The sequence below is a fragment of the Mytilus edulis genome, chromosome 6 (assembly GCF_963676685.1).
Source record: "Mytilus edulis chromosome 6, xbMytEdul2.2, whole genome shotgun sequence".
NCBI lineage: Eukaryota > Metazoa > Mollusca > Bivalvia > Mytilida > Mytilidae > Mytilus > Mytilus edulis.
The window spans coordinates 30,539,433-30,566,846 of record NC_092349.1 but is presented as its reverse complement, the minus strand read 5'-3'; the positions used below and the strand labels follow the sequence as shown (position 1 = coordinate 30,566,846).

At 33.3% G+C, this 27,414-nt stretch overlaps 1 protein-coding gene across 1 annotated transcript in view; it reads left to right on the top strand.

The window, feature by feature from the left end:
* The first annotated feature begins 1,944 nt into the window (after nt 1-1,944).
* LOC139527466 (1-phosphatidylinositol 3-phosphate 5-kinase-like) overlaps nt 1,945-27,414 on the top strand; it is a 49,065-nt gene continuing 23,595 nt past the window's right edge. Inside the window, exons 1-29 of the mRNA XM_071322940.1 lie at nt 1,945-2,022; nt 4,009-4,202; nt 4,696-4,758; nt 5,546-5,718; nt 7,119-7,308; nt 7,981-8,155; nt 8,943-9,060; nt 9,395-9,552; nt 9,962-10,073; nt 10,348-10,444; nt 10,734-10,814; nt 11,293-11,361; nt 12,300-12,420; nt 12,831-13,011; nt 14,855-15,034; nt 15,888-16,034; nt 17,615-17,744; nt 18,310-18,404; nt 18,864-19,862; nt 20,207-20,323; nt 21,042-21,142; nt 21,673-21,744; nt 22,448-22,634; nt 23,280-23,458; nt 23,940-24,059; nt 25,025-25,127; nt 25,853-25,928; nt 26,321-26,408; nt 26,799-27,378. Coding sequence (XP_071179041.1) covers nt 4,094-4,202; nt 4,696-4,758; nt 5,546-5,718; nt 7,119-7,308; nt 7,981-8,155; nt 8,943-9,060; nt 9,395-9,552; nt 9,962-10,073; nt 10,348-10,444; nt 10,734-10,814; nt 11,293-11,361; nt 12,300-12,420; nt 12,831-13,011; nt 14,855-15,034; nt 15,888-16,034; nt 17,615-17,744; nt 18,310-18,404; nt 18,864-19,862; nt 20,207-20,323; nt 21,042-21,142; nt 21,673-21,744; nt 22,448-22,634; nt 23,280-23,458; nt 23,940-24,059; nt 25,025-25,127; nt 25,853-25,928; nt 26,321-26,408; nt 26,799-27,378 — 4,821 coding nt within the window. The 5' untranslated portion in view covers nt 1,945-2,022; nt 4,009-4,093. The remainder of the gene's footprint in view (nt 2,023-4,008; nt 4,203-4,695; nt 4,759-5,545; nt 5,719-7,118; nt 7,309-7,980; nt 8,156-8,942; nt 9,061-9,394; nt 9,553-9,961; nt 10,074-10,347; nt 10,445-10,733; nt 10,815-11,292; nt 11,362-12,299; nt 12,421-12,830; nt 13,012-14,854; nt 15,035-15,887; nt 16,035-17,614; nt 17,745-18,309; nt 18,405-18,863; nt 19,863-20,206; nt 20,324-21,041; nt 21,143-21,672; nt 21,745-22,447; nt 22,635-23,279; nt 23,459-23,939; nt 24,060-25,024; nt 25,128-25,852; nt 25,929-26,320; nt 26,409-26,798; nt 27,379-27,414) is intronic.

The window sequence follows — 27,414 nt, the reverse complement described above, 5'->3', positions numbered from 1 at the left end:
ATGTAAACAAAAATAAAGATACGAATAGATTAAACCAACACGTGCAATTGCATTTTTATAGGTCTGTTTGATTTTATTTTATAGATTAAAAATAGATGTTTCTCATTGTTTTTAACCATATAAGAATGATTTTATGTGCATCGAATTAGTAATCAAATGATTAACCGTAGTTTCACTTTCATTGTTGACATTCTTTTTCTTTAAATAACCAGTACACGTACAATGCATGCGTTGTCAATCTCTAGCTAGGGGTTAACTTGAAGGTCACATGAATACCGGTTAGAATGATGATGACGTTTTCACTTGCAAGTTAATCAGTCAAAAATTATGTTTAATCGCTTATTTCAACAAAATTAAAGGAAATTGATTGCTAAAAGCAAATTATTATTTCATTATTCCAATTTGATTAATGATTGATCTAAAAAAAAATCATACTTTATTTTTTTATAGATATCGTAGCTAGTGCCCCTTTAATCAAAAATTAAAAGAGGTACACATAATAAATCAGCACATGAAAAAAAGCAGCACTATACATGTACCGTAGTTAAAACAAGGGGGTAAAAACAGGTGTTTGGTTTAAATTTAAGTCTAAGCATTAAAACCCTGATAAGCATAGCCATTGAACATGTTGAAGCAGTTTCAGTTTTATAAAATGATATAATAAATCTATCTCAGCATCTGTATAAAAAAGTGTTCACCATGCAGTTGCGAAAATATTAGACCTCAAGCACCGATTATTTTTAAATAACAAAATATACATTTTGATCGAGGACAATGTCTTTCATGATTCTTCTATATACTCTATATACTCTTATTTATATTTATTTACTTACTTATATACAATTTTGAAATCTAAAATGTAAAAGTGCAACAACATTTTAGATATAGCATCGTACATATCCCCATTTATATTAAGGACAAAACAAGCAATGATTAGTTATTTTTTAAGGAAAAAAAAATTGTTATAAAATATTATTATTTTCTGCTCCCGGGCGCTAATTTTCTTCTCCGGGCGCTAATTTTCTCCTCCGGGCGCTAATTTTCCTTCTCCGGGCGCTTTTTCTTTTCCCCGGGTGCTTTTTCTTTTCCCGGGCGCTCCCGGGCGCTTTTTAGTAGGACCGGACTGATATTAATAAACAAAACATACAAACTAATCTGATTTATTTCTATATTGCTATGAATCTCAGTTTATGACCAAACTCAGTAAAGACCCATCATTGTTATATTTGGTTGATACATTCAAAAATACCTACAGTTATCTTGATGATATTTTTTCGTTGAATAATCCAGAGTTCTCTTAATATACTAATGTCTTCCGAAATTTACCCAAAAGAACTTACTTTAACTAAATCTAACATAAACAGCAGCAGTTGTCCTTTTCTAGATTTATACATTTCAATTTGAAACGGGAAACTTCATACTTAAATTTACGACAAAAGAGACGATTTTTCATTTCCTATTGTTAATTTTCTTTTTTTAGACGGCGATGTGCCTTTGTCTCCATCATACGGTGTTTATATATCCCAACTCGTTCGGTTTGCCCGTGTGTGTTCTGATGTCATAGATTTTAACGAACGTAATCAATGCATCACTGCGAAATTGTTGTGTCAGGGATTTCGATACCATAAATTACTTAAAACTTTTACTAAATTCTTTCATAGATACAAAGATTTGATTAGTAAATTTGGCCGTACCTGTAGATCTCTGACTGAATATAGTTTACATTGGCACTAATATCGATTTTGTCATTAGCAAATTAAAACATAACTAAATTGTATCTTCTTTTGAGGCGGGATGTATAGAGACACAGAGAACCAGCTTAATATAATATTGTATTACATTTCTAGGGTACATGTAAATTAAAGATCATTAAAAGAAGAAAATATCCTAATTCCGCGACCGGATAGTCCGCTTTTGTCCGGAACCGGTTTAACACTAATTTTATTTATTGACTTCCTGCATCACATGAAGGGATAAAAATAATAACGTAAATATAAACAAAATTATGGTTTCTGTTGAAAAGTATATATAATTCGTTGTTATTACTTTACTTTGAGTAGAATATATAATTATTTACCTACATTTATTCACGTGACAATTCTCGGATCTATCATAGGTCGAATCCGGGTCCGTTCGCGCCCATTCACGTTCGCACCCACTCAGGTTCGCCCCCTTCCATTTTCGCACCCTACATGTTCGCGCCCAATTTTAATTGGTTTTGTGTTTAATAACTTTGCAATCAAGTTTTGGCAAGTAGTATTCTTATAAGTATAATTGTTTTCATTTCTCAAAATAAAGTGAGACAGCATATTTTTTTTGTGTTGAATAAATCTTAATCATGTTTTGGATAGTGTATTGTTAAAAAAAATTATATTCCTTTCTAAAGAAAGTGGGATTCTGTCAACGTTTTATTTTGTGTTGAATAACTGTTTATCATGTTTTGGTTAGTGTATTGCTATAACTTTTGTTTCATTGACTTGTTTCAAAATGAAGTGAGATTCTGACTACGTTTCTTTTTTTTTGTGTGTGTTGATTAAATTTTATCATGTATAGTAATATATAATAGTGTATTGTTTCATTATTTCAGATCAAAGGGACCAAGCTGTTAAAAACAATTTTCTTTTGTGTTTTTCATTTAAAATCTTCAATCTTTTACTCATACCAAGCTATAAATACATTCAGTATTTACACGAAAGCAATTAAAAACAACAATCATGATTTTCCAATTATTCAACTCGAATTTGAATTAAAATTGGGCGCGAACGTGTAGAGTGCGAACGGACCTTGGGTGCGAACGTGCGAGGTGCGAACGTGTAGGGTGCGAAAGTATATTGGGCGCGAACGGACCTGATACCGCATTATCCCTGCCCGGACCCTGGTCTGTTGGTCCAAATAATTATGAGCAGTGGCATATTCTCACAAAAATAAGAGGTCTGCCCAAGAATATTATGCCTCTCTATGGATTCTTGAAGTATATTTATTATAATCAAAGAGAAATCAAGGGTGCACAGTGGCGGATCCAGAACTTGTCCTAAGGGGGGGCCCACTGAATGACCTAAAGGGGGGGGGGGCACTCCTGTCATGCTTCAGCAATTCCCTATATAATCAACCAAATTTTTCCCACGAAAGGGGGGTCCCTGGATCCACCTATGCTGCATATAATTACCTAGGTGTATTTTATTGTTAGTTTGTATGTACAAGCAATACACCTTATCGCTATATTCCCGGCTGACCAATGGCGGACAATCTATAAGGTGTATTAGCACAAATGTACCTTGTAATTATTGATAAGATTACAACCACTACTGTATACAAAAATGTCTCTCCTATATATTGTCACTATAAATTTTTACTCACTGAACGACTTCACATCAGAAAACACTGATGATATCTTACTGAACAATCTCACATGAGAAAACAGTGTTGATTTATGACTGACAATGGATGATCAACCTTACAGTCACATGAGTAAACATTGATAATTTCTTACTGACCAATCTCACATGAAAAAACACTGAAAATTTCTTACTGGCCAACTTCACATGAGAAAACACAGATAATTTCTTACTGGCCAACCTCACTCACATGAGAAAACACTAATGATTTCTTACTGAACAGCCTCACATGAGAAAACATTGATAATTTCTTACTGAAAAACCTCACATCAGAAAACTGATGATTTCCTGCTGAACAGTCTCGCATCAGAAAACTGATAATTTCTCACCAGGAACAAAAACATCACATGAGAAAATACTAATTACAATGTATTTCTTACCATGCTTACTGAACAACCTCACATTGGAAAACACTGATAATTTCTTACTGAGCAACCTCACAACAGAAAACACTGATAATTTCATATTGATCAACCTCACATGAGAAAACACTGATATTTCTTACTGAGCAACCTCATATGAGCATGATGAGAAAACACTGGTTATTTTTTTTCACATCAGATAACATTGATGATTTCTTACTGTAATGTTAAACATAAACCTTTCATTTTAGGACATTTGTTTGAAACAATGGCATGAATGTGAACAGATCAAATACAGAAGATGGAGTAATCAATTAGTGGGGGGAAAGTTGTAAAATGTCACAATGGGATGAACCACCAACGACCTTGACCTCATTTGGACCTCTGAGTTCAGACATTTCAGAAGGAGGAAGTCTATTTACTAGACTTTGGAATAGAAAGAAAAGTAAGCTACTGTAAATAGCTAAAAGATTACATTTTCACAATTTTGTAAAACTGCTATATTTTGGGGCCAAAAAGGGGTCTTACTGAACCTACTGTAAATTTACTGATGGTATACATCATTGAGACAGAAACCTAGTGACACAAAACTAGCAGAGAAATATAAGGTCGTAGACACCTGTCTATTTAATATAAATCTGCTGTAATTCAGGATTATTATGTCTATTTATTTTTAAAATATTATTTCATCTTTTGGACTAAATTACCAATACATGGTACAAATGTGAGCAGAATATGCAGAAAACTGAGGAATAAACATTGTATGCATGTTTTAAACAGTAACTCATTCTAATCTAGTATATCCCTAGCCACAAGCCTATAATACATTGTAGTTCATTTGTACCCCTGTTTTCATATTACTCTCCCCCTTCTATAGTAGAAAACCGATATGCATAAGTTTTCACAGTGAATAATACATATGCTCACATATTTCACAGATGGGAGCCGATCAGCATCAAGAGAAGGCTCTACAGAAAGGAAATCTAAAACAACAGACAAAGGTAAGTTACTGTGGATCATTATTTTTCCTTGGATACCAATTTTCTTGGATTTTGGGGTTCCTGGGAACAACAAATTCAAATGTCGAACAAATTACAAATTCTGAAAAGGAATTTATGAAGACTGTTGAAAAACCACAAATCAAAAACCCATGAAAATGCAAGTTTGTCTCAATCTACAAAAATTGGTGCCTTTTGAAATAAATGAATTAACTATATGAAGCCAAGGTGGTCGTGTGGTCTAGCAGAATGGCTACAGTGCAGGCGATTTGGTGTCACAATATCTCAGTAGCATGGGTTCGAATCCCGGCAAGGGAAAAACCAAAAATTTGCAAAAGCAAATTTACAGATCTAACATTGTTGGGTTGATGTTTATACGAGTTGTATATATATATATAGTTGATTTCATCTATATATATATATCAATAAGATTGCTATTGCACGTTAATTGATACAAACAGTTTTGAAGACCTAAAAAGTGGACTCAAATTGTATACACTCCTTCAAAAATTGGAGACAAAAATTCATTGGATAATGTAATTTGATGTTTTTTTATTAAGATTAATAGAGCTACATCAGATTATTGCAAGCAAAGCATGCAAAGAGTCTTTTTATCGATTAGATAATTGGTAAGAAGTGAAACAGTAAGTAGTATCCTGTCTTGTGTTGTGAGATGCTGGGAAAAGTTACACAGTTAAAAACGATTGAGACAGAATAGCTAACAACATATGACATATATGAAAAACAAATGTTAATTTTGATACGATATTTTAATTATTTTACATTTCAGAAGTCCTTTCAGCATCTTCCCCTGTGAGCGATGACAAACCTGTTGAAGATAAACCTAGTTTACCTCAAGTTAAGCATGTGGTTAAACCCAGTTTACCGGATATTTACAGTACAGCCACAGCTAGAACCCTGACAGGAGTTCTGAATAGATTGAGTAGTATTGTCAGGACCGGGGTGAGTAACTTATAAGCAGAGAGCTAGTGTTGTAAGGATTGTGGTTATACATGAGAAAGGAACTAGTATAGTATGGACTGGGTGAGTAATAAATGAGCAGGGACTGGGGCAATATGCACAATTGTTTTTACCTAGGCAATAATGGTAACGTTTTCTTCCATAGCTAAGTCCATATCGTAAACTTGGATATATATGATGGCTGGTTTCCAAGCTGAGATATTTTCACATATGTGGTTAAATTTTCGTGGAAGGAAATAAGATTAATTTTTCTGTAAATAAACATACACTAAAATCCTCTAGTGTTGCTGCTCTTCGTGGTAAAATAACCTTTTTTTCACACAATCTTTTTTTTTGAAAATTTCATACTTTGAATACATTTATTGATACTGTATTTGGTCGTGTTTAGTCCGCTCTTTTAAACACAGAATATGTACTTGGTACATCGGGTTTGGATTATACACAACTATAGATGGCCAAAGATAGGTCTTAAGTGACCCTGAAGCAAGAAATAGAACCTTTGGTTTTAAGTTACCGTGAAAACTTAAGGTTTCATATGAACCTTATTTCAAAACAATAATTCCAGTTAATCACATTATAAAAGTTTAAAAGAATGAAAAGTATCTGATATGAGGGATACTTTTGTAGATGTATAGGTTTTCCTGTTAATTTTGTGTGTGAGTTATCAGCAATCATAACTTGCCAAATAATGATTTCACAAGAATTGTTTTTATAACAAAATGTTGTCCTTTTTTGTTGTGTTGATGTTAAATGTCTTTGTTTCTCATGTATACTTATATAAATTTTATGACTATTTTGTAGACCCCACACACCTACAAAGACAATGATTTTAAACAGTACTGGATGCCAGATGTCCTGTATATTTATATATATATTCTATAACTATTTTGTAGACCCCACAGACCTGTAAAGATAGTGATTTTAAACAGTACTGGATGCCAGATGTCCTGTATATTTAAGGAATGACTGTAATATTTTTTCTGTCTATGAAGAAATAACATAAAAGATTTGGTGCACACTGAATAACGCACGTAGCGAGTTATTTAACAGTGTGCACCACATTTTTTATGTTATTTCGAATAGACAGAAAAAATATTACAGTCATTTCTTATAATTTAATTCTAAATTCTGTTTTAAACCGTAGAAAACCATGAAAAAACGTTGATGACGTCACGGTCACATGACTAAATTATGTCTATGGTCTCATAACAAAATAACGTCAGCCAATCAGAAGACGTGTTACATCCAAAAATAAATTATTTATATTTATATTCTATAACTATTTTGTAGACCCCACAGACCTATAAAGATAGTGAGTTTAAACAGTACTGGATGCCAGATATCTTGTATATTTATATATATATTCTATGACTATTTTGTAGACCCCACAGACCTACAAAGACAGTGACTTTAAACAATACTGGATGCCAGATGAAAGCTGTAAAGAATGTTACGATTGTGGCGACAAGTTTACGACATTCAGACGCCGCCATCATTGTAGAATTTGTGGACAGATTTTCTGTAGTAAATGTTGTAATCAGGAATTACAAGGCAGGATTATAGGTTATAAAGGTCAGTGTCTCTATGGTTTCAAGGTTGTCACTAAGTCAGGTTACACTCTTATACCTTAACATGCAACCAAGTTGTGTAGGGTATAATGTTTTTGACCTGTCTGTCTGTGGCCTAAACTTCTACAGCAGTTTTTCATTACAACTCTTCTGATAACACACAACAGAATTTCATGAAACTTTGTACATAATAGGAAAATACTATGTAGACACTCACATAGACAGGTAATTATCATTTATTTTTAAATGCCTTTAAACTTAGAAATTTGGCCTAAATATACTAATGCAACAGTTTGTCAACTCCTCTGAAACCACAAAACAGAAAAGTCGTAGTTTAATGACTTTATGTCAAGTAAATGTGCACATCTACAATAAATATATACAAGGTTTTTTTAAGGAGTTATCAGTCTTTGAACTTAGATGAGATGTTTTGCTGGTGACAATGAGGGGGCATGGGGTATGTGAGAGTGCCCACAAAGGTTCTTAGATTGAAATACTAAAGTAATACTTATACATGTGGAACCTTTATTTATTTCATATCTCTTATCAGGTCTGTCTTCAATGGTCACTTTAATATAAAGTTTGACTATCGTCTTCAGGTGTGTATAGTACGCAGTTGTTTATAATACGCACCCATATTCATCCCTCCAATATATCTATATTTGATTTGTTCCAGGTGGAATACGAGTGTGTACATATTGTGGTAAGGTAGCTATGAGTGCGTTACAGAATGATTCCAGCGGTCACATCAGTGTGGATGATAAAGAGGAACTCCAGCTGTCCATGGATCCAGAATCCCAAGTATACAGCTTATGGGGGTCAAAAAAGAGGACATCACAGGATTTAGCAAGGTTGCAATCCACATTCATTACTGGATTTTTTTATGTTTAGAACTTCATTGAAAGAATTTGTACCTTTTAAAAGTAATAAAATGGAGGGGTACAATATATGTTAATGATACAGCAACCCAATGACACACACATTGAATATTTTGTTCCAAGAAATTTTTCATCAAAATGATGACTGAAATGGACGGATTTGTTTATTTTGTTAAACCATATTGTCGCAAATATCTGTTTCCCAGATCCTCTACATGTTGGTAGGCAAACCAGGTTTGTGACCGTAAAACTCAAGTTATACTAATATAAGTTACTTGTCACTCACGCTTGTTTTTATAATCAATAAACTGGGGATACAAAAGAGATCTCTATAGAAAAGCTATGATAATAAAACTTAATCCTTGGTAAATAATGTGTTATTGCCTGAGCATAAAAAATAAGTTTCAAAGCCAATAACAACTGATAGATATTTCATGTTTCCAAAACACTACGCATCCATCTGATTTAGTGTAAGCCAAATTTTCTGATAGAAAAATCCTAAATAACCATGAAATAAATTGCACATTGTTGCAGTGCCCCCAAAAAGATCACCTAATGAGTAGTCCCATCTTTCCTATTATGTAAATGTTAAAGAAATGTGTTGGAAGAGATTTTAAAATCTGTAATAGGATTTATTCATCGATGTACTTTAACAACCTGACCTGCTTGACTTGATTATGATCAGTAATTGTCCTCGTATTGTAGAGTATTGATGTTCAAATACAATTTGAGTTGATTGATGAAATGTGTCTTTTTACAGGGCATCATCAATATTAGCCCCTGGTACCCCCAGTATCGATGTTCTGATACCATTTGACCTCTCACAAAGTAGTTCTGAGACAGATATGAATACTGGCCTTGGTAGGAAATTCTTAGAGGTAAGTGATTATAAAAGTAATCATAAGTGACATGGATATAATAGAGTAACTTAACTCATTTCCTCATTGTTGAAGGTTCTTAATCTTCCACTTGAATTTTGCACACTAAATTCTATGAATTCATAGAGCATCATATAAAACTGTTTGTCTCAACAAGACTTTTGTAGGGGGAGGTTTTAATTCATTCACAGTTATTTACCCTTAACAAAAAGCATTACACTAAGCCTTGCATAACATAAGAGCATGGATTCAAAATGGTACAGGCAGGCCCTCCACAGGAGAAGTAGAAACAAATCTTCATTCACTTCAGTGTATGTTTTTGTTTATTTTTCAGGATTCTGTCCAACTCCGTGAGATCTGGAGACAGATTGTTGATCAATCAAAAGGTGTGGAGATGCAGAGTCATAGGATACGTCTGAAAACCTACTACAAGTGCATTGTGGGAAATAAACTGGTGGACTGGCTACTTAGCAATGACAAAGCAGCACAGAGGTAATAATGAATAGCTTTTCTAATGCTATTTGATAAATCAATATTATTTTATTTAAAGGATAAACACATGTTAATTGTTCAATGATTTACTTAAGTCAGTGTTAATGTTTAATAGTACGATGAGCTTCTCAGGAACTATGTATAATGTATTAACCAGACTTAGTCTATAGAATCATTGCAAATATAGGAGATGTTGTATGATTGCCAATGAGACAACTATCCACCAGAGACCTTATGATTTTTAATGTGTATAATTTGACCTAATTTAATGTGTATCAAGCAAAAAATTTCGAGACATGTGTAATAATACACAAGATGTACTTTGATATTAAAAACTATCCTCATATAATCCAATCCCAAACAATAAAGCAGATAAGATATTTGAGTGTGTCCACACTTGTTGTTTCAGAATGCAGGCAGTTGTAATTGGTCAAGCTCTACTGGACGCTGGTTATCTAGAGATTATTGGAGGACAACAGAACATCTTCCAGGACAACTTTACTCTCTATAAACCATCAGAGGTAATTTACTTTTCAGTTGGTGTTTATATTTACTAGGTGCACTGCTATTTCATTAAATGAATTTAGGAAGGAAATATGGGTAGTTTTAGTTTTGGACATCAGTTCAGGGTCTTATATGATTGTATTTCTATTTCATGTTGTGCAAAATGACTGAAAGAAACTATGTTGGTTGTAGGTGGATTTTGAAAATCTCAATGTGATGAAAGAAATATTTTGCAACTGAGATTCATCCACCTTAATCTTGATTTTAAATTATAACCATGTTTATTTATAGACCACACCAATAGACCCACCAGACATCAGTATAACGGACAGTACAGAACCACAATGGTTACAGGAGATAGATAGTAAAACAGATCAGTTGGAAAGCTGTAGGTTTTAATATTCCTACTTTCTTTAATGATTGCCAAAGTTTTATTTTTAAATATGGAAAAAAATGTAATGGTGCAAAAGTTCCAAAGATGACAAGATGATAAAATTTAAAAAAGTTTTAGAGTGACAGAATCACATTGTATGACACTTGACAAAGTTTACAGATTTCATGTGTTCTGTCTCTGTAAAGAGTTTTATCTCTGTCAAGTCAACAATCAACATCAGGTTTTAGAAAAATATATGCCTTAATATAAAATATATAGTTATGAAGTGATGTTTTTATTACAGTAACTGCCTCAGAAGACCAGAGCAGCAGTGGCCAGGATGAGACTGCTAGTACATTTTATGTTCCTCTTGACAGTAATGAAGGTTAGTTGTTAATTATTTAATAAGTATTTAAAGGATACAGTATCAGTGTCAGAATACAAACAGTATAAAAATACTTTCTGTCATCTTCAAATTAAATAACTTTTTATAACTTCCAAAACACTTTACTGGATTGACTTCATTCAGAATGATTAAACACAAAAATTTGATATGCAATGAGGAGCTGTATGACTTACAGAGACCTGTAAATAGAACCCAATTCCAGGTTGAGATTGCCTGAGGTTGGTCAAACCTTAGTTTATAAATAATTTATGATTGATTCCAGTATATGGACTACTATTCTATAAAATCATGGGAATGCATTGTTTTGAAAAGGAAACATTTGGAGCATTTAGGTACAAAAGTTATGAAAAACCCTCCAAAATTTTTAACACCAAGTATCTATTACCTATAACTGTTTAACTAAGTTATTCTATTATACATGAATAAACTATTTTGATCTGGATTTTCTTTTCTTCAGACAACGAATTTGAGCCCTTACCAAGACAAGATTCACATGCAGCAGGGTATACAGAAGATATTATCTCAGGTAAGATCAGGCTTTTAGTTAACTAATTATACCCCTGCTTTAAAAAAGTGGGGGTATACTGTTTTACCTCTGTCTGTCTATCCATCCATAAGTGGGGGTATATTGTTTTACCTATGTCTGTCCATCTGTCAGTCCATCCATCCATCCATCCGTCAGTCCTTCTGTCCCATGAATATTTTCGTGGTATCTTTCTCAGGAACTACATTACAAGGATTTCTGAAATTTGGTTTCAGTGTTAATATAAGTCAGTTTTATTGTGTGATGCGTTTTCAGATCGATCACTCAACAACTTCCTGTTTACTGAACACTTGCATCATTAACACATGATAGCCAAGTTGAAAATTTTCGTAACATTTTTCTGAGGAACTACAAGACAAGGATTTCTGAAATTTGGTTTCAGGGTTTATACAAGTCAGCTTAACCTTGTGATTGGTTTTCAGATTTGTCACTCAACAACTTCCTATTTTTTCCAAAATATTTTGGAGGGGTATCATCAGTGAGCAGTAGCTCACAGTTTCACTTGTTTGAACCTGTTCACATCCCAATGTCAGGGCCTTTTAAAGAGGATTATACAGTAGGTTTATCTCACTGTTTAAGGGCCATACCTTAACTATAATTGCTTATGCCCAAGTCATTTGAACTCTGGCAAATCTTACCACATCACCTTATCTACACATGTTAGTAATTTTATATTTTAGCCAGTATGTTTAGTGGTTCACAGAGTATACCAGCCACCAAGCCTCCCCCTATTTTACATGTTAGTAATTCTATATTTTAGCCAGTATGTTTAGTGGTTCACAGAGTATACCAGCCACCAAGCCTCCCCCTATTTTACATGTTAGTAATTCTATATTTTAGCCAGTATGTTTAGTGGTTCACAGAGTATACCAGCCACCAAGCCTCCCCCTATTTTACATGTTAGTAATTTTATATTTTAGCCAGTATGTTTAGTGGTTCACAGAGTATACCAGCCACCAAGCTGATCAAGTCTGTCTGCTGGAGAAATTCAGATACCCTCAAGGAAGACAATGGAGAGAGAAGGGCTTACTCCTTACTTAAGTAAGTGAATATGAGACATAAAGATCAAATGTAATTGCACCACCTCAAAAGTGGTGTTGCATTGTGTAAACATCTCTGTATGGAGGCCAACATGGTTATTTTATCTTCTAAAAGTAGCATTAAGTTGAAAATCTGCATACAGATATATGAATCAGATATCAGAATATGAGTTGTTATTTTTGCAATACTCAACCACTTGCATTATTTACACTAATAAAAACCTCCCATTTATTTCTGAAATTCACAGTAGTTTCCTTAATTGCATGAAAACAAAAATAATGCAAGAATAAGTTGTTCAGGCTAAAAACAAAAATATTTAATGTTCTTCATGTTTTTAAATTAGGTTTCATTATCCATATTTTATTTAATTACGGTAACTTCATAATCTTCATGGAACCTGTTATTCACAGGAAAGCTCATCAGGATCATCTGAATGGTTTAGTTCAGCAGATGTTATGTGATGAGGGATTGTCTAAAACATGGACAGACATTGTCATCGGCACGGCACAACGTGTCAGTAATTATGTCAGACCCGATGTCAGAGAGGAAGGAGATGACATGAATATACTGAAGTATGTCAAGTTCAAAAAGGTCAGTATAATGTCAGGTTAAAGACACAACATGTATATTATCTTGTGTCAAGCTTAAAAGCATTAAGTTTGGAGTTGATGGGAATAAAGCTTTAGTTTGTACTTCAAGGGTTCAGTATTTTAGTTTGGATGTTAGATTCATTGACTTCTTAAAAATGAACTTCAACACACAAAAGGTGCAACAAAGAAATGAATTACAGGTCACTGTATGGCTTTTAAGGTGGTACCCAACACTTTCACTAAAATCAATTTGGCTCGGTTAATTTTCATAAAATTTTGTGAAAGTATTTACTTTTACCCTTTAACAAAAATATAAAAAAATCAAAAATTTTGAACCAACCGTTTTGTCAGAAAAATTACACTGGTTATATAGCAGTTTGACAAACACTAGTTTTGATCATTGAGAAGCTTAATGTTCCCTTAACAACATAACGTAATTAAAACGTTTAGCTGATTTTACATAGTTATTAGGGCCCCGCCGACTAAGGCGGGTCGCCCTATAGTGATCAGTCTGTCCGTCCGTCCGTCCGTCTGTCCGTCCGTCTGTCCGTCCGTCCGTCCGTCCGTCCGTCCGTCCGTCCGTAACACTTTAACTTTGTGTCCGCTCTATATCTTAAAAACCGTTATGATTTCAAAGTTTATACTTGACATCCATTTTAACCAACACCAGAGGGTGTGTCATGATGTATGTAAAACTTCCTAGGTCAAAGGTCAAGGTCAAAAACTTTGGTTTCAGTTGACAACCCTGTGTCCTGTGGTGAAGATCGTGTCCGCTCTATATCTTGAGAACCGTTATGATTTCAAAGTTTAAACTTGACATCCATTTTAACCAACACCAGAGGGTGTGTCATGATGTATGTAAAACTTCCTAGGTCAAAGGTCAAGGTCAAAAACTTTAATTTCAGTTGACAACCATGTGTCCTGTGGTGAAGATCTTGTCCGCTCTATATCTTGAGAACCGTTATGATTTCAAAGTTTATACTTGACATGTATATATACTTGACATGTATATGAACCAACACCAGAGGGTGTGTCATAATTTATGAACGACTGCCTAGGGCAAAGTTCAAGGTCAAAAACTTTGGTTTCAGTTGACAACCCCATGTCCTATGGTAAAGATTGTGTCCGCTCTATATCTTGAGAACCGTTATCATTTCAAAGTTTATACTTGACATGGATATAAACCAACACCAAAGGGTGTGTCATAATTTATGTGCAACTTCCTAGGTCAAAGGTCAAGGTCAAAAACTTTGGTTTCAGTTGACAACCCCATGTCCTATGGTAAAGATTGTGTCCGCTCTATATCTTGAGAACCGTTATCATTTCAAAGTTTATACTTGACATGTTTATAAACCAACACCAAAGAGTGTGTCATAATTTATTTATAACTTCCTATGTCAAAGGTCAAGGTCAAAAACTTTGATTTCAGTTGACAAACCCATGTCCTATGGTAAAGATACAATTTTTTAATGCACATTATTCACAGCGGGGCCCACAGAGATGGCTCCCATCTCAATGATATCTAGTCTCCCTCTAGTGTTAGGTACCACCTTAAAGATAAGAAAAATCATACTCTATAGTAATCTAAGAATATGATGAAAGGTCCTTGGATAGGATAAAGTGAAATGATTCCAGTTCATATTGATTTATAATACAGAAAAACTACATGAATGTTAAATTGGTGATAATAAGCATTGCCAGAATACAGTAACACAAAAACTATCAAATAAAAATAAATTATTCTTGCAAATAGTAATTTCTTATCTTCACAAATTTGATGCTGTTAAATGGGTGTTAACCTTAAAGACTTTTTTATCATTTTTATTTTCATTGTCTATTTATAGATCCCCGGAGATACAAAGGAACAGACTTGGTTAGTTCATGGCGTTGTGTTCACCAGGAATATAGCTCATAAACAGATGTCACAGAAACTCGTCAATCCATATATTCTCCTACTTAAAGGTTCTATAGAGTATCAGAGAGTAGAAAATAAATTCTCCTCATTGGAACCTCAAATTCTACAGGTAACCATTGCAACAAAGTTGCTTCTAAATTTTTCAATATAAATCTCAAAGTTTAAAGAAAAGATATTATTGTTATACAGTTGTTTAACATCATTAACTAGATATAGGAAGGAGTGGTATGAGTGCCAAAAAGACAACTCTCTATCCAAATAACAATTTAAAAAAAAAAAACCCATTATAGGTCAATGTACGGCCTTCAACACAGAGCCTTGGCTCACACCGAACAACAAGCTATGATGGGCCCCAAAATCACTAGTGTAAAAGCATTCAAATGGGAAAACCAACGGTCTAATCTATATAATTTATTTTTTTTAAACGAGAAACAAAAAACACGTATATATTACATAAACAAACGACAACCACTGTACATCAGATTCCTGACTTAGGACAGGTGCAAACATTTGCAGCGGGATTAAATGTTTTTAATGGATCCAAAACTTCTCCCTTTTTCTGAAACAATAGCATAACATCACAACATAGAAAAACACACAATGAAATATCAAATGGCAGACTTATCTCAATCAAAAAACTTAAATTAATACACAATGAACTAACCCATCAGCATCACACAGAAATTGAATACTTTACCAAACTGTATAAATGAGTTAAAAAAAAGTTGAATCTGTAAACAAGGTATTATACTATTGTGTCTATTTGTGTTCACATTTAAGTCAAGGAACATTATTTCCACATTGTAATAAGTTTTTATATTGCAATCAATTTTACATTGTAATTGAGGTATTTCTACATTGTTCTCAGTTTCTTCTTGTTATCAGTTTCTAATTTGTAATTAATTCATTGTTCTTTTAACATATAATCAAGAAGTTTTTCTATAATTATATTTTAATTTTAGGAAGAGGAGTTTCTGAAGAAAAGTGTAAAGAAAATATCGTCCCTACATCCCAAACCAAATATTGTAATTGTAGAGAAGTCCGTCTCTAGACTAGCACAGAATTATCTTTTAGAGAAAGGAATTACACTGGTGTATAATGTTAAACTGGTAAGTATTATATATAAACCTTAAGAATGTGTTATGGCTGGTACAGAACTTAAATAGATATATGAACTTGACATAGATAAACCTATATGTCACATAGAATGTCTTCCTCGAGATCACAATAGTATATGCTGTTTCACTGACAGACATTATAATTATGTTTTTATTAAGAAGAAAACTTACTGATAAGATTGTTTTATAGGCAAGAACAAAACTATCTTCCCGACATCCTATTTACAGATTAGCATGACCACAACCCCATTTGACGTTAGGCTAGCAACAATCAATCAATAAATCATGACGAAAAATTGTAACTGTAAATAGATATTTAGTCAGTATATCCCCACTTTAAAAGTAAAAAGTGGGGATATACTGTTTTACCTCTGTCTCTCCATCCACCAGTCTGTCTGTCAGTCCATCAGTCAGTCAGATGAATATGAAATAATTATCAAGCAACACATAGTCAATTGTGTTTCTGATTTCTTAACCCTTTCAACGCTATACACGGCATATGCCGCGATGACGTACGCCATTCGCCACTGCTATTCGCGGCATATGCCGCGATGAAAAAGGATTTTTCATAAGGACTCTTAAACCATTCGGTTTTCATTCGGATTCTCTCTAATTTTTCCTCGTTTGAATCTAGGATATGCAAGGTCTCATTTGCGCTTCAAATCCCGACAATTTTTATAGTAAAATCATGCAGTAGAAGGAAAATAGAAGGAAAATAAAAACAAATATTTTGACGAATGCAAATGGCGGAAATCGGAAACGAAGCTGTAAATATGGAAAAATTTCAGCATTTCCTTGGCGAAACTTACAACGAGGATTAGTTAAAAGGTTTCTTGTTATCTCAATGTGTTTATTACATAAAATTCGTGTGGGAAATATGATTTGATCGATCATTACGAGACGTAGAAAAAGGGGGGAAAACGGAGGTTGACTGAAATTTTTTAGGACGGAGCTATTTATTTGTGCCACGATTACATAAAACGTTATGTATGGTACAATACGCTACGGAATCGGGCAACTGGTGTCTTCTTTACAATATGGCAGATAAAACAACAAAATAAATGAAGACTAAAAGTAGTTTTTATTCAAAATTCAACACAAATGTAATAAATTACACCTTTTACCTGTTAATTACCTGAAAACGCAGGTAACCTGATAAAAATTTCAGTAAAATAATTGTCTAACATTACAGTTCATGCTCTCCTGAGCATTTTTCATGCAATAACTTTCTCTGTATCTCATATAATAAAAAAGATACAGCAGTCTGAAAAGGAAAATACTGTTCTAATGAATGTACTAAAAAAAAATGCAGCAGCAGCAGCCATTTTTCTATTTTTTTGTGTAGCGTTGAAAGGGTTAATACCCAAGATACAGGAAATTTATGATATTAGTAAATTCAAATGCAAACTAGTTGTACTCTGATAATTCAATTTTTGATTGGCTGAAAATGTTTTGTCTATCAGCTCATAGACATAGTTTTGTCATGTGACCATAACATCAACATTTGATTATCTAGTTATGCTTTCCGTTTACAATTGCTTTAAACAGTACTGGTATGTTTTTATTTTCAGTCTGTGATGGAGAAAATAGAAAGACTAACACAGGGATGTATATTACCGTCTATAGATGGGATAGTTAGTGGACCAATAACTCTCGGATTCTGTCATAACTTTAAAGTATGCCACTTCACCTTACCTTCAGGTAAATGACATATTTTGTAACATATCCGTCTGAATACTGTTACCATCTGTAAATGTTTTTATTGTATTATTGGTCTTTGAAGCTATCAAATTTTTACAAGAAATCTTTTAGGACCATTCATATAGTTTAGTATTAACAAAGTTAAGCAGTTAGTGCTTGTTCTAGATGAAGTAAAATCTAAAGAACCTGTGTATTGTTATAGACTTTGTTCCACTCTAAGTGTCTTATTGTTATCTTGTGTTAAGACTTTCTTTATTTCATAGGGAATGTGGTCGATACAATAAGCAGATTTGGTTTCGAAACTCAATTTAACTAACTATTCTTGGTTTTACTGTGTTTTAAGTGTGTTTTGGGAGAAAGAAAAAGGAGTGGGAAATTTCAATTCGACACCATTAAAAAGCTACAGACTACTGGCTACAATATAAAATTGTCTTGATAATACAACTTCATGTATTTTCCGTGAAACTGTTTAAGGTCTTTGTAAACATTGCCTACTATAGTTCTTCAATTTCATACCAAATAGTTGAAAATTTCTGATCATTTATTATAATTTATTGTTTTGTAGGAGACACAAAGACATTGTTATGCTTTGATGGATGTGCTCAACATTTGGGTTGTACCATTGTTCTTAGAGGGGGGTCGAAAGGAGAACTGACAAGGGTAAGTTCACTTTTGAATTTTTGACTTTACCGGTAACTAAATTTCTATCTTGAAAGATCAATATCACTGGTACATATCTCAATGCTTTTTACATTGGGAAGCTATTATAAATAGTGTATTCAACCTACAAAATTACATATAATACAGAAAAATAAGTAAAGCACAAAAGATAAAAATGCAAAAACAGCAATAACCAATTCTAAGGTATGAAAATAAATATCTACTGTAAATTCAGAAATTATTGCAAAGTTTTTATAATTGGGGACAATGCAACAGAGTTATTATAATTGCAATAATTTAAACTCACATTTTGAAATTATTTTATATGAATTAAACAGGATTTTTCTAAATATTGCAAAAAAATTTAATCACATTTTAGTTCAAAATAACATTATTGCAATAATAAATGCAAACAATAATTTTTGAATTTACAGTATTAAAAAAACCTTTTCTCTTCAGATTAAAAAGGTTGTAAAACTGATGATAACTGCGTGTTATAATTCCCAGCTAGAGATGTCTTATTGTATGGATGAATTTGCTATGCCCGATTCACGAGCAGACGACAGCTTAATGGAGACTGATTCTGTGATTAACTTTTCCGAAGAAAAAACAGGTGTGAAAGTGTCTGACTATTTACTGGATTCTAAATCGGGGGTAAATTTGTTAAAATTAGACTCGGAGGATACAAACAAGGGAGATAATAAACATAAAGATAAAAGTCAACAAAGTACTGATCATCTGGGAGCTGATAACAATCAGTCAGAAACCAAGTCTGATAGACCTGTTTTTAATATAGGAGAAAGTGATTCAAGTGAAACGGACATTCAGAAAGGGGAGATAAATATGCAAGACAATTCTTCCAAAAGTAAAACACCTGAGAATTTGCTTGAAGCAAATCAGAACGAGTATAACAATAGGAAGTTTGACCATACAGAAAATGTTGGCTCTTTTGTAGCAGTTGGTGATAGTTGTAAGACCAATACACATAATATGACCTTAAAAGTTGAGGAAGGTCAGACTAAATTAGGAAGACAACATTCGACTGGGTTAATTCCCCTGAACGACCAGTCTGATCCTCTTTATATGTACCAGAAAAACCAAGATGATGCAATCTTTCATAGTACTGTCACTCTGGAAGCAAAAACACAAAAACGCTGTGCAAAGTTTAAAAAGACTCTTGCAGAGATACTACTGTCAACATCTCCATATATTAAGTTTGAATTGCCATATTTAGAAACAGAATTTGGATCAAGATCAATTGTTAGAAACTTTTTCAAAGATGATTTGTTCTGGTCCAAGTATTTTGAGCCTGTAGCCTACAGAGAGAAAAAGAAACAACTTGTGGAGACGTACTGCCCACCCAAACCAGCTTCCCCATGGTCAGATATTGAAATATCAGAGCCACACCCATTGATTCTTACACAGATAACTGGATCCCTGAAAGATAAGCATCTACAGGTATGTGAACCAGGAACCAGTAATCTCCACTGACTTGTTATGTTGATTGATAGGCCTTCACATTATGTTTACTGACACTAGATCTTTGCGATACATTTAAGGAATATTTGTTAAAAGGAAAAAAAAATAATTCTTTCCCAAAAAAATCAAGTAGTATAAGTAATTGTCATAGTGTTTCATGTTTAACCATGTCTTTCTATGACATTACGGTTAAGTTTTCAATGTTTGCTTATCAGAGATAGAAACTATGTTTGGCAGCAGTTTCTTCTTCACTAGTTACACCTTTCACAAGTACCTGTATTTATTAGTCTAAAAAATAACTTTACGCTGTTATGTGTTTGTAGCATCTGATAGCAGATTTCAGAGCTAGAGGTGGCAGGATACAACTTCGGCCAAGAACCATTGTTTCTGAAGCAGATAAACAAGACACACATCAAGTCACAGAAAAGACAGCACCTGGGGTAAGTTACTACGGTTATAAGTTGAAATTGTATATACATACTGTGAAAGTATAGCTACCATGATGAGTTATAAATAAATATTTTTTTCCTTTATTGGTCCTGTAAATTCTATGGTAGAAAAAATGGACCTTTTTTGATGTAGATAAAAACAATGACATGTTGTCAATAAACACTGAATGAAACTTAAAATGGAATTGGTTGACATTTTTAACTGGTTGTATAGACGGGCAGACAACAGTTTAATGGAGACTGATTCTGTGATTAACTTTACCGAAGAAATTTTTTTTAACTGGTTGTATAGACGGGCAGACGACAGTTTAATGGAGATATAGGAATATTTGTTAAAAGGAAAAAAAAAGGAGACCAGTTATAAAGGTCAATTACTGTGGATTCATTTATTTAAGAGGGTACCAATTTTCTTGGATTGAGAAAATCTTGAATTTTGGTTGATACTTGATTTCTTGGTTTTGCCAAAATCTGCATACAAAACAAAATAGAAAATACAGATATTTTTATCAGGAAATACATGAATATTATTTTAAAATTCAATCCTTTTTTTACTTCAAAATTCAAAAGGAATTACAAGTTTGAAATGGTTCTGTTAAATCAGGTCTAATCATAATATAAATTAAAGTATTTTCTTTACCCATTGTGTAACTTAAAATTTATAGAACACTTATTCTTAAATTTCAAGGATTACTTATTTTTCTATTTTTAGGTTGACTGTTTAGACTACAGTAATCATCAGAAGTTCATGGTGTTATTGAGTAGCCACTCAGAGAATTCAACAAACTATCCAAACCCATGTGTTCCTCCACAGTAAGTGTGTTTTATGTGTTACTCCAAGGAAAAGACTTAGAGGAGCTCAAATCATCCTGCCACATTTGTTCCTCCATTGTTAATGCCTCATAGAGAACTTAGCAAATTCTTTAAGCCAATGTGTTCTTGAAACTCTAGTATTTATGAAAACACTCAACAAATCCATGTGTTCCTCCTCAGTTACTACTTCAGACAAAACTAAAACAACCTAAATACATGTGCTCTTCAACAGTAAGTAAGTCAAAAGTAAACTCTCAACAAACTTTCCAATTTCATGTGTTCCTGCACATTTTGTCAGACAACTCAAAACAAACCCAACTCATGTGTTCCCATACAGTGAGTCGGTTAGAGAAGTCAGAGCAAACTAAATCCAGACAGGATAGAATGTATGAAATATAAAAAATGTGGCATTTACTTTAAAATAACCCACTATGCAGGTTATTCACTACATTATTTATGTTATTTCTTCATAGATAGAAAAAGTATAACAGTAATTCCTTAACTAATAATGATGATGCTTTACATTTCAGACTTGTGTCAATGCCCTTCTATAGTGGACAAGATATGACCTTGGGTGGATTCCTAGAAAAGTTCTGTTTCAGGTAAGTAGAAAGATTTCTGTGTTATTTAAATCTGTCCCTTCAACTTGAGTAAATTTTGAGTCTCTCAATTAAAAAATTATGAAAGATAGCCAGGTAAGCCTTGATGGTTGAAGTGTGAGGAAAAATAGTATAGCTATATAAAATTGATTTGGGAAACATGTGTCCATTAGTTATTTCCCTTGTTTTTATTGCAGGGAATCCTACATGTGTCCATTGCTTATCTCTGGGTTTTATGCCAAGCCATAGTGGAGGGGGCATTAAGTTTTACCCTTGTCTGTCTGAAAATACATACGTTAGTACGTCCCAAAATTAGTTTCCCTTCTCTTACTTAAGTTTGCTTCAATCAAATGATATGAAACTTATTCAAAATGCTTATTATCTCAAAATACAGAGCAAATTTGAATTTTAGTACCATCACTCTAACCGTTCGTGAGTTATGCCCCTCTGTCTGTCTGTATTTCCATCCTTCCTTAGGTTCATCTGTCAGTCTGTCCATCCGTCCCATAAATATTTTTTGTTACATCTTTCTCAAGATTTCTGAAATTTGGTTTCAGGGTTTTAATGAGTCAACTATACCATGTGATGTGTTTTCATATTCATTACTCAACAACTTCCTGTTTACCTTATACTTTATTTACTTTATACTTTTAGCGGGTGGGGTATCTTAGTGAACAGTAGCTCACAGATATATTTGTTATTGTAGGGAATCTTACTGTTGCCAGCCATACATGTGTCCCTCAGAGAATTGTGAAGTACCATTACTAGATCATGTAAGGAGAATAGTACATGGCCATGGATCTATATTTATATCCCTGAGGAAGTTATCTAACTGTGTACCAGGGGGAGATAAAGATATCATGATGTGGAACTGGTGCAGAAAGTGTAGACAGGTATCCAGTTTAACCTTGAATTGTCATTGAACCTTAAAAAAGAAAGACAACATCCTGGACAAAAAAAACATTGTAAAGACGAAGGTCACAATACACAACATAATAAAATTAAGATTAAGCAAGACAAGTCTGGGGTAAAATCATGTGCTCCTCAAAGGTACACCATCCTTGATTGAGCAAGACAAGTCTGTGGTAAAATCATGTGCTCCTCAAAGGTACACCATCCTTGATTGAGCAAGACAAGTCTGGGGTAAAATCATGTGCTCCTCAAAGGTACACCATCTGAGCACTACAAGTCTTGGGTAAAATCATGTGCTCCTCAAAGGTACGCCATCCTTTTTACAATGGGTCACATGTAATACATGCATGTCAATATTAAGTCTTTGTGTTATTGCATTTCAAAGATTAAAGTTATAAGGTACTGTCATTACTGTTTCAGTTGTATTGTTGACATCATTCTTGATAAGTGTAAGTAGCAAACCTGTAAGTAAAGGTTGTTTTTCATGATATGCTAAAAACAACCATGGATAGCAACACCTTAAGTTATTTTTTTTTCATTTTTTTTTATTTTTCAGGCCATACTTTTAGCAGCCATGTTAAGGGACACCTCAAGTTATTAGCTAATCATTTACATGTGTTTTTCAGGCAACTCCCTTAGCAGCCATGAGTAATGATACATGGAGTTTATCTTTTGCCAAGTTTTTAGAATTAAGATTTTACGTGAACACATTCACGAGACGTATGGGACCAGATCCTTGTTGTCATTCATTACATCATAGTTTCAGTCAGTACTTCGGAAGACGGAATATTGTGGCTACATTCAAGTATGTATATTACAGAAATAATATCATTAATATTTCACGTAATTAAAACACTTACAGAACAATAAATTTCATGAGCGATTTATTTACATGAATAATCTACACGGTAGAAAAATAACGTGAATATAATCTCAAAAATTGGACTTTTGGGTTCCAATACCCAAACAAAGACCTTTCTGCTCACTTGTAAGGTAATATCTCCTTGATTTAAATCTAATATTCTAGAAATATTTGAACAAGATAAACATGGGAAACAAAGCCTATGGTCCAAGAAATTTGATTTTTTTTAAATACGACAATATAAAGCACATTACAGTTTGTTGTTTTGAGACAGCAAATATGAAAATTTACAACAACATTGAATTATTCCTTTATTTAAGAATTTAAGAAATTGTCATGATACAAGCCTTTATAGAATTAAGATTCTTAGATGTAGGCACCTCTGTTTTAATGTTACTATTCAATTTTTAACCATTTTTAACAGGTATATGCCAGTGATAAAAAAAGAAATAGTGCTTCCACCAAGTGTTATCTCCCTTGATTCACAAGTCCTGTTGTACCAATGGACAACTCTCAGGGACAGCATGAGATCAGTCGAAAGAAGGTACATATGTATATAGGATGGGCTAAGTAGTAACTACTATAATCACTAGCCAGTCAACACTGAGGTTGTGGGTTTGAACCCTTCTTGTGCGGGTGCACTTGACTCCAATCTTAATTGACTAGGATTGTCAGTTTTCCTATCGAAAATCAGTGGTTTTCTCTGGTAAATCTGGCTTCCTCCACAAAAAAAAACTGGGCGCTACAAAATAGCCCAATAGGGGGACTTTTTCAAATATTCAGTTCTATATAGGAAAAAGATAAAAATAGATTTAATCTTTTGTGTCAAGATTGAAAAGTCTTATAATATATATGTTAAGAAGTTGTGATGTGAGTGCCAATGAGACAACTCTCCATCCAAGTGGCAATTTTTAAAAGTAAACCATTATAGGTCAAAGTAGGGTCTTCAACACAGAGCCTTAGCTCACACCAAACAGCAATCTTTAAAGGGCCCAAAGCGACTAGTGTACAACAATTTAAAGAGGAAAATTTAGATGTATAGTTTCTTCCAGTGCATTAAATGTGACACAAATATTTCAGTCAAATTTTTAATCTCTAAATCTTGAGACTTGCTGATCTGAGTTATATATAATTTAATTTGAAAAGTGAAGATATTATAAAGCATTAGACAAAGTGATGTAATCTATCACAACTTATAGACAATGCAGGGGCAGATCCAGTCATTCAAACGGGGAGGGGTCCCAACCCAGTATAAATGGGGGGGGGGGGGGGATCCAACCATATGTCCCCATTCAAATTCATTGATTGTTAAAAAAAAAGATGTTCTGCCACTGCAGTATTATGATATGTTGGCAAACTTTGGCAAACTTTATTAACATCGATTTTCAACCAATTTAAAAATAATTTTGTGTTCTGTCTATGTTATGTGTAATATTTATACATTAATGTTAATCTGGTTTTAAATTTGAGGGTTTGCAACACATGTTAAGTATTTTTCTAATTTTCTAGAGGTCTAGAAATGTACAGTGGTATATTGGAACAGTTGGTGACGATAAACTCGTCAAGTGATGACCTGTCAAAGATGATAGTGGATCTCACTAATATTTTGGAGGTAAGACTAAAACATGGACCGGATATTTTAATTCTTTTGTGATCTCCTAAAATGTGCAAAATTTCTTCTGAATAAATACTGTAAACTATAAATTAATTTATGCAAGCTTTTATATTTCATCTTTCCTGTGTAAAAATAATGTAAAACTCATAGCAAGTTGGTTAAACTGTGATCTTTTCCTATACAGCTTCAAAATGAGTAGATTTAGTTTTATTTTCAAAGAGAAAACTTTCTACAAAGAGTCCAAATTTCCTGGATATATGCATGCATATCATGGTTGTGTTATAACTATTTCAAATTCTAATGCAACAATGTTTGTAACGTTCATTTTGATTGGATAACATCACTTCTTTACATAGCATAAATTGACAATTGATGCTATGGGACGTACGCGCAAGCGCAGACAGCATATGACAGATTTTAATACACGTTTTAACGTTGTTTTCTGTCAGTTTCATTAGAATCAGATAACAATATTGTATTTTAAGCTCCATTGGCATCAATTTGGGATTTGATGGTCTCAAATACTGTTTACCGTCTCTTCTAAAGCGTCGCCAGTAGACTTAATTTGCGACCATCAAATCCCCAATTGATGCTGTCAGAGCTTAAAATACAATACAGTTATCTCCTAAATAGTTATAACAGTTCTCATTTGTGACAGAATATTAGAGGTTCAGAATATTTTAATTAGTAACCATATGTATGGTTGTTTCTTTGATTGACAGAGTGAGAAACACAGATTAAAAGAATTGATTCATAAAGGAAGACTGGAGGTCACCAAAAAGGAAAAAGAAAACACAGGTAATGTATTTCTCCATTACTGTGAGGTATAAGAGAGAGTTGAACGATACCAAAGAGACATTCAAATTCATAAGTCTAGAATAAATTGACAATGCCATAGTGAAAGACATAAAATGGTCAAAAGACAAACAAGAGTGTACAAAACTTAACATAGAAAACCAAAGACTGAGCAACACAATCCCAGCCAAATACCTGGGGATGGTCTCAGGCATAATTTTGCAAGTCTTGTTGCTTAACTAAAGGCTGAAGGATATCTATTTTGCACTACAAAACTATGAAAATTGTTTGTTCATAAAAATGAAGACTTTCATCAACTAATTCTTAAGTAAGATGCTTATTTGAAAATGCTGCATTTCCTTGCAGATTGTGAAAAAAAATATTTGTTATTACAGAGAACATGTCTGAGTATTTTGCACTGTATGATGATTCTTTAAAGATGATGAGATTTCTGGCCGATGCTGACATCAACTGGAGATCTAAGTAAGTATATAAGCTACCCTAACTTCTTACATCATCTAAGTAAGTATATAAACCCCCCTAACTTGGTATATAAACTAAGTTGCATCTAATAGATGTGAGATCACGTAAAATAGCCCAAAAAATCTGAAAAATGTATCTTCCGTTTTGAAAAAATATAAAAATAGACTGATCTCCCTTAAAGCTTATGATGTCAATTAAATCGTCTAGTCTTAGCAAATATTAACAATTTAAAGTCTTTAGTTTTGAGTCTATTTTTTTTTTTAGCAATTTGCGTATCACACAGTAATATCTTTTTTAAGAGATTATAGGCCTATATATATAAACTTCAAATTTATTTGGAATTAAATTAGTTGTAGCAGTTTTAAATAATGAATAATTTCTTTATTCAAGAATGCAAGAGCTATATTCTCAACATAAAAAGACTAGAACTTCACAGTCAAAAAAAGAAAAAGACACAGGATCTTCAACAGCAGAACCAAAGAGAGACTCTGCAACCTCACTTCCATCAGCCAATGAAATACCCAAGAAAAAAGAATCTTCTGGTTCCCTTCCAATAAGTGAAGAAAGAAGGGACCAGCTTGTTGTATCTTCATCATCTAATAAAAATCAGGGTAGTGTTGGATCAGCATCTTCTTTTAGTGAAACCATAGCAACACAAAGAGACAAATCTGTCTTAGAATCAGAAACTGGAATACAAAGTGAAAGAAATAGTATTGCATCTTCTGTTTTTGAAACAGAAACAAAAACTCAGACCAAAACAGACACAACGACCTCTAAATCATTTGGAGAACTGTCTTCAGATTTGAACATTGGTCTAGATAGTGCCAAACATTCCCTTGAAGATAATAGGTCAGTCTCTAAGATAAATCCAATAAATGTCACATCTACTCTCCAAGACCTTCAGACCGAGGTCGATCAAGACAAACTAGAATGTGATCAACTTGAATCAGAACCTGTAGAGGAAATCAAGGTAAAACATTTCATTGTTTGTAAAGAAATATTCCAA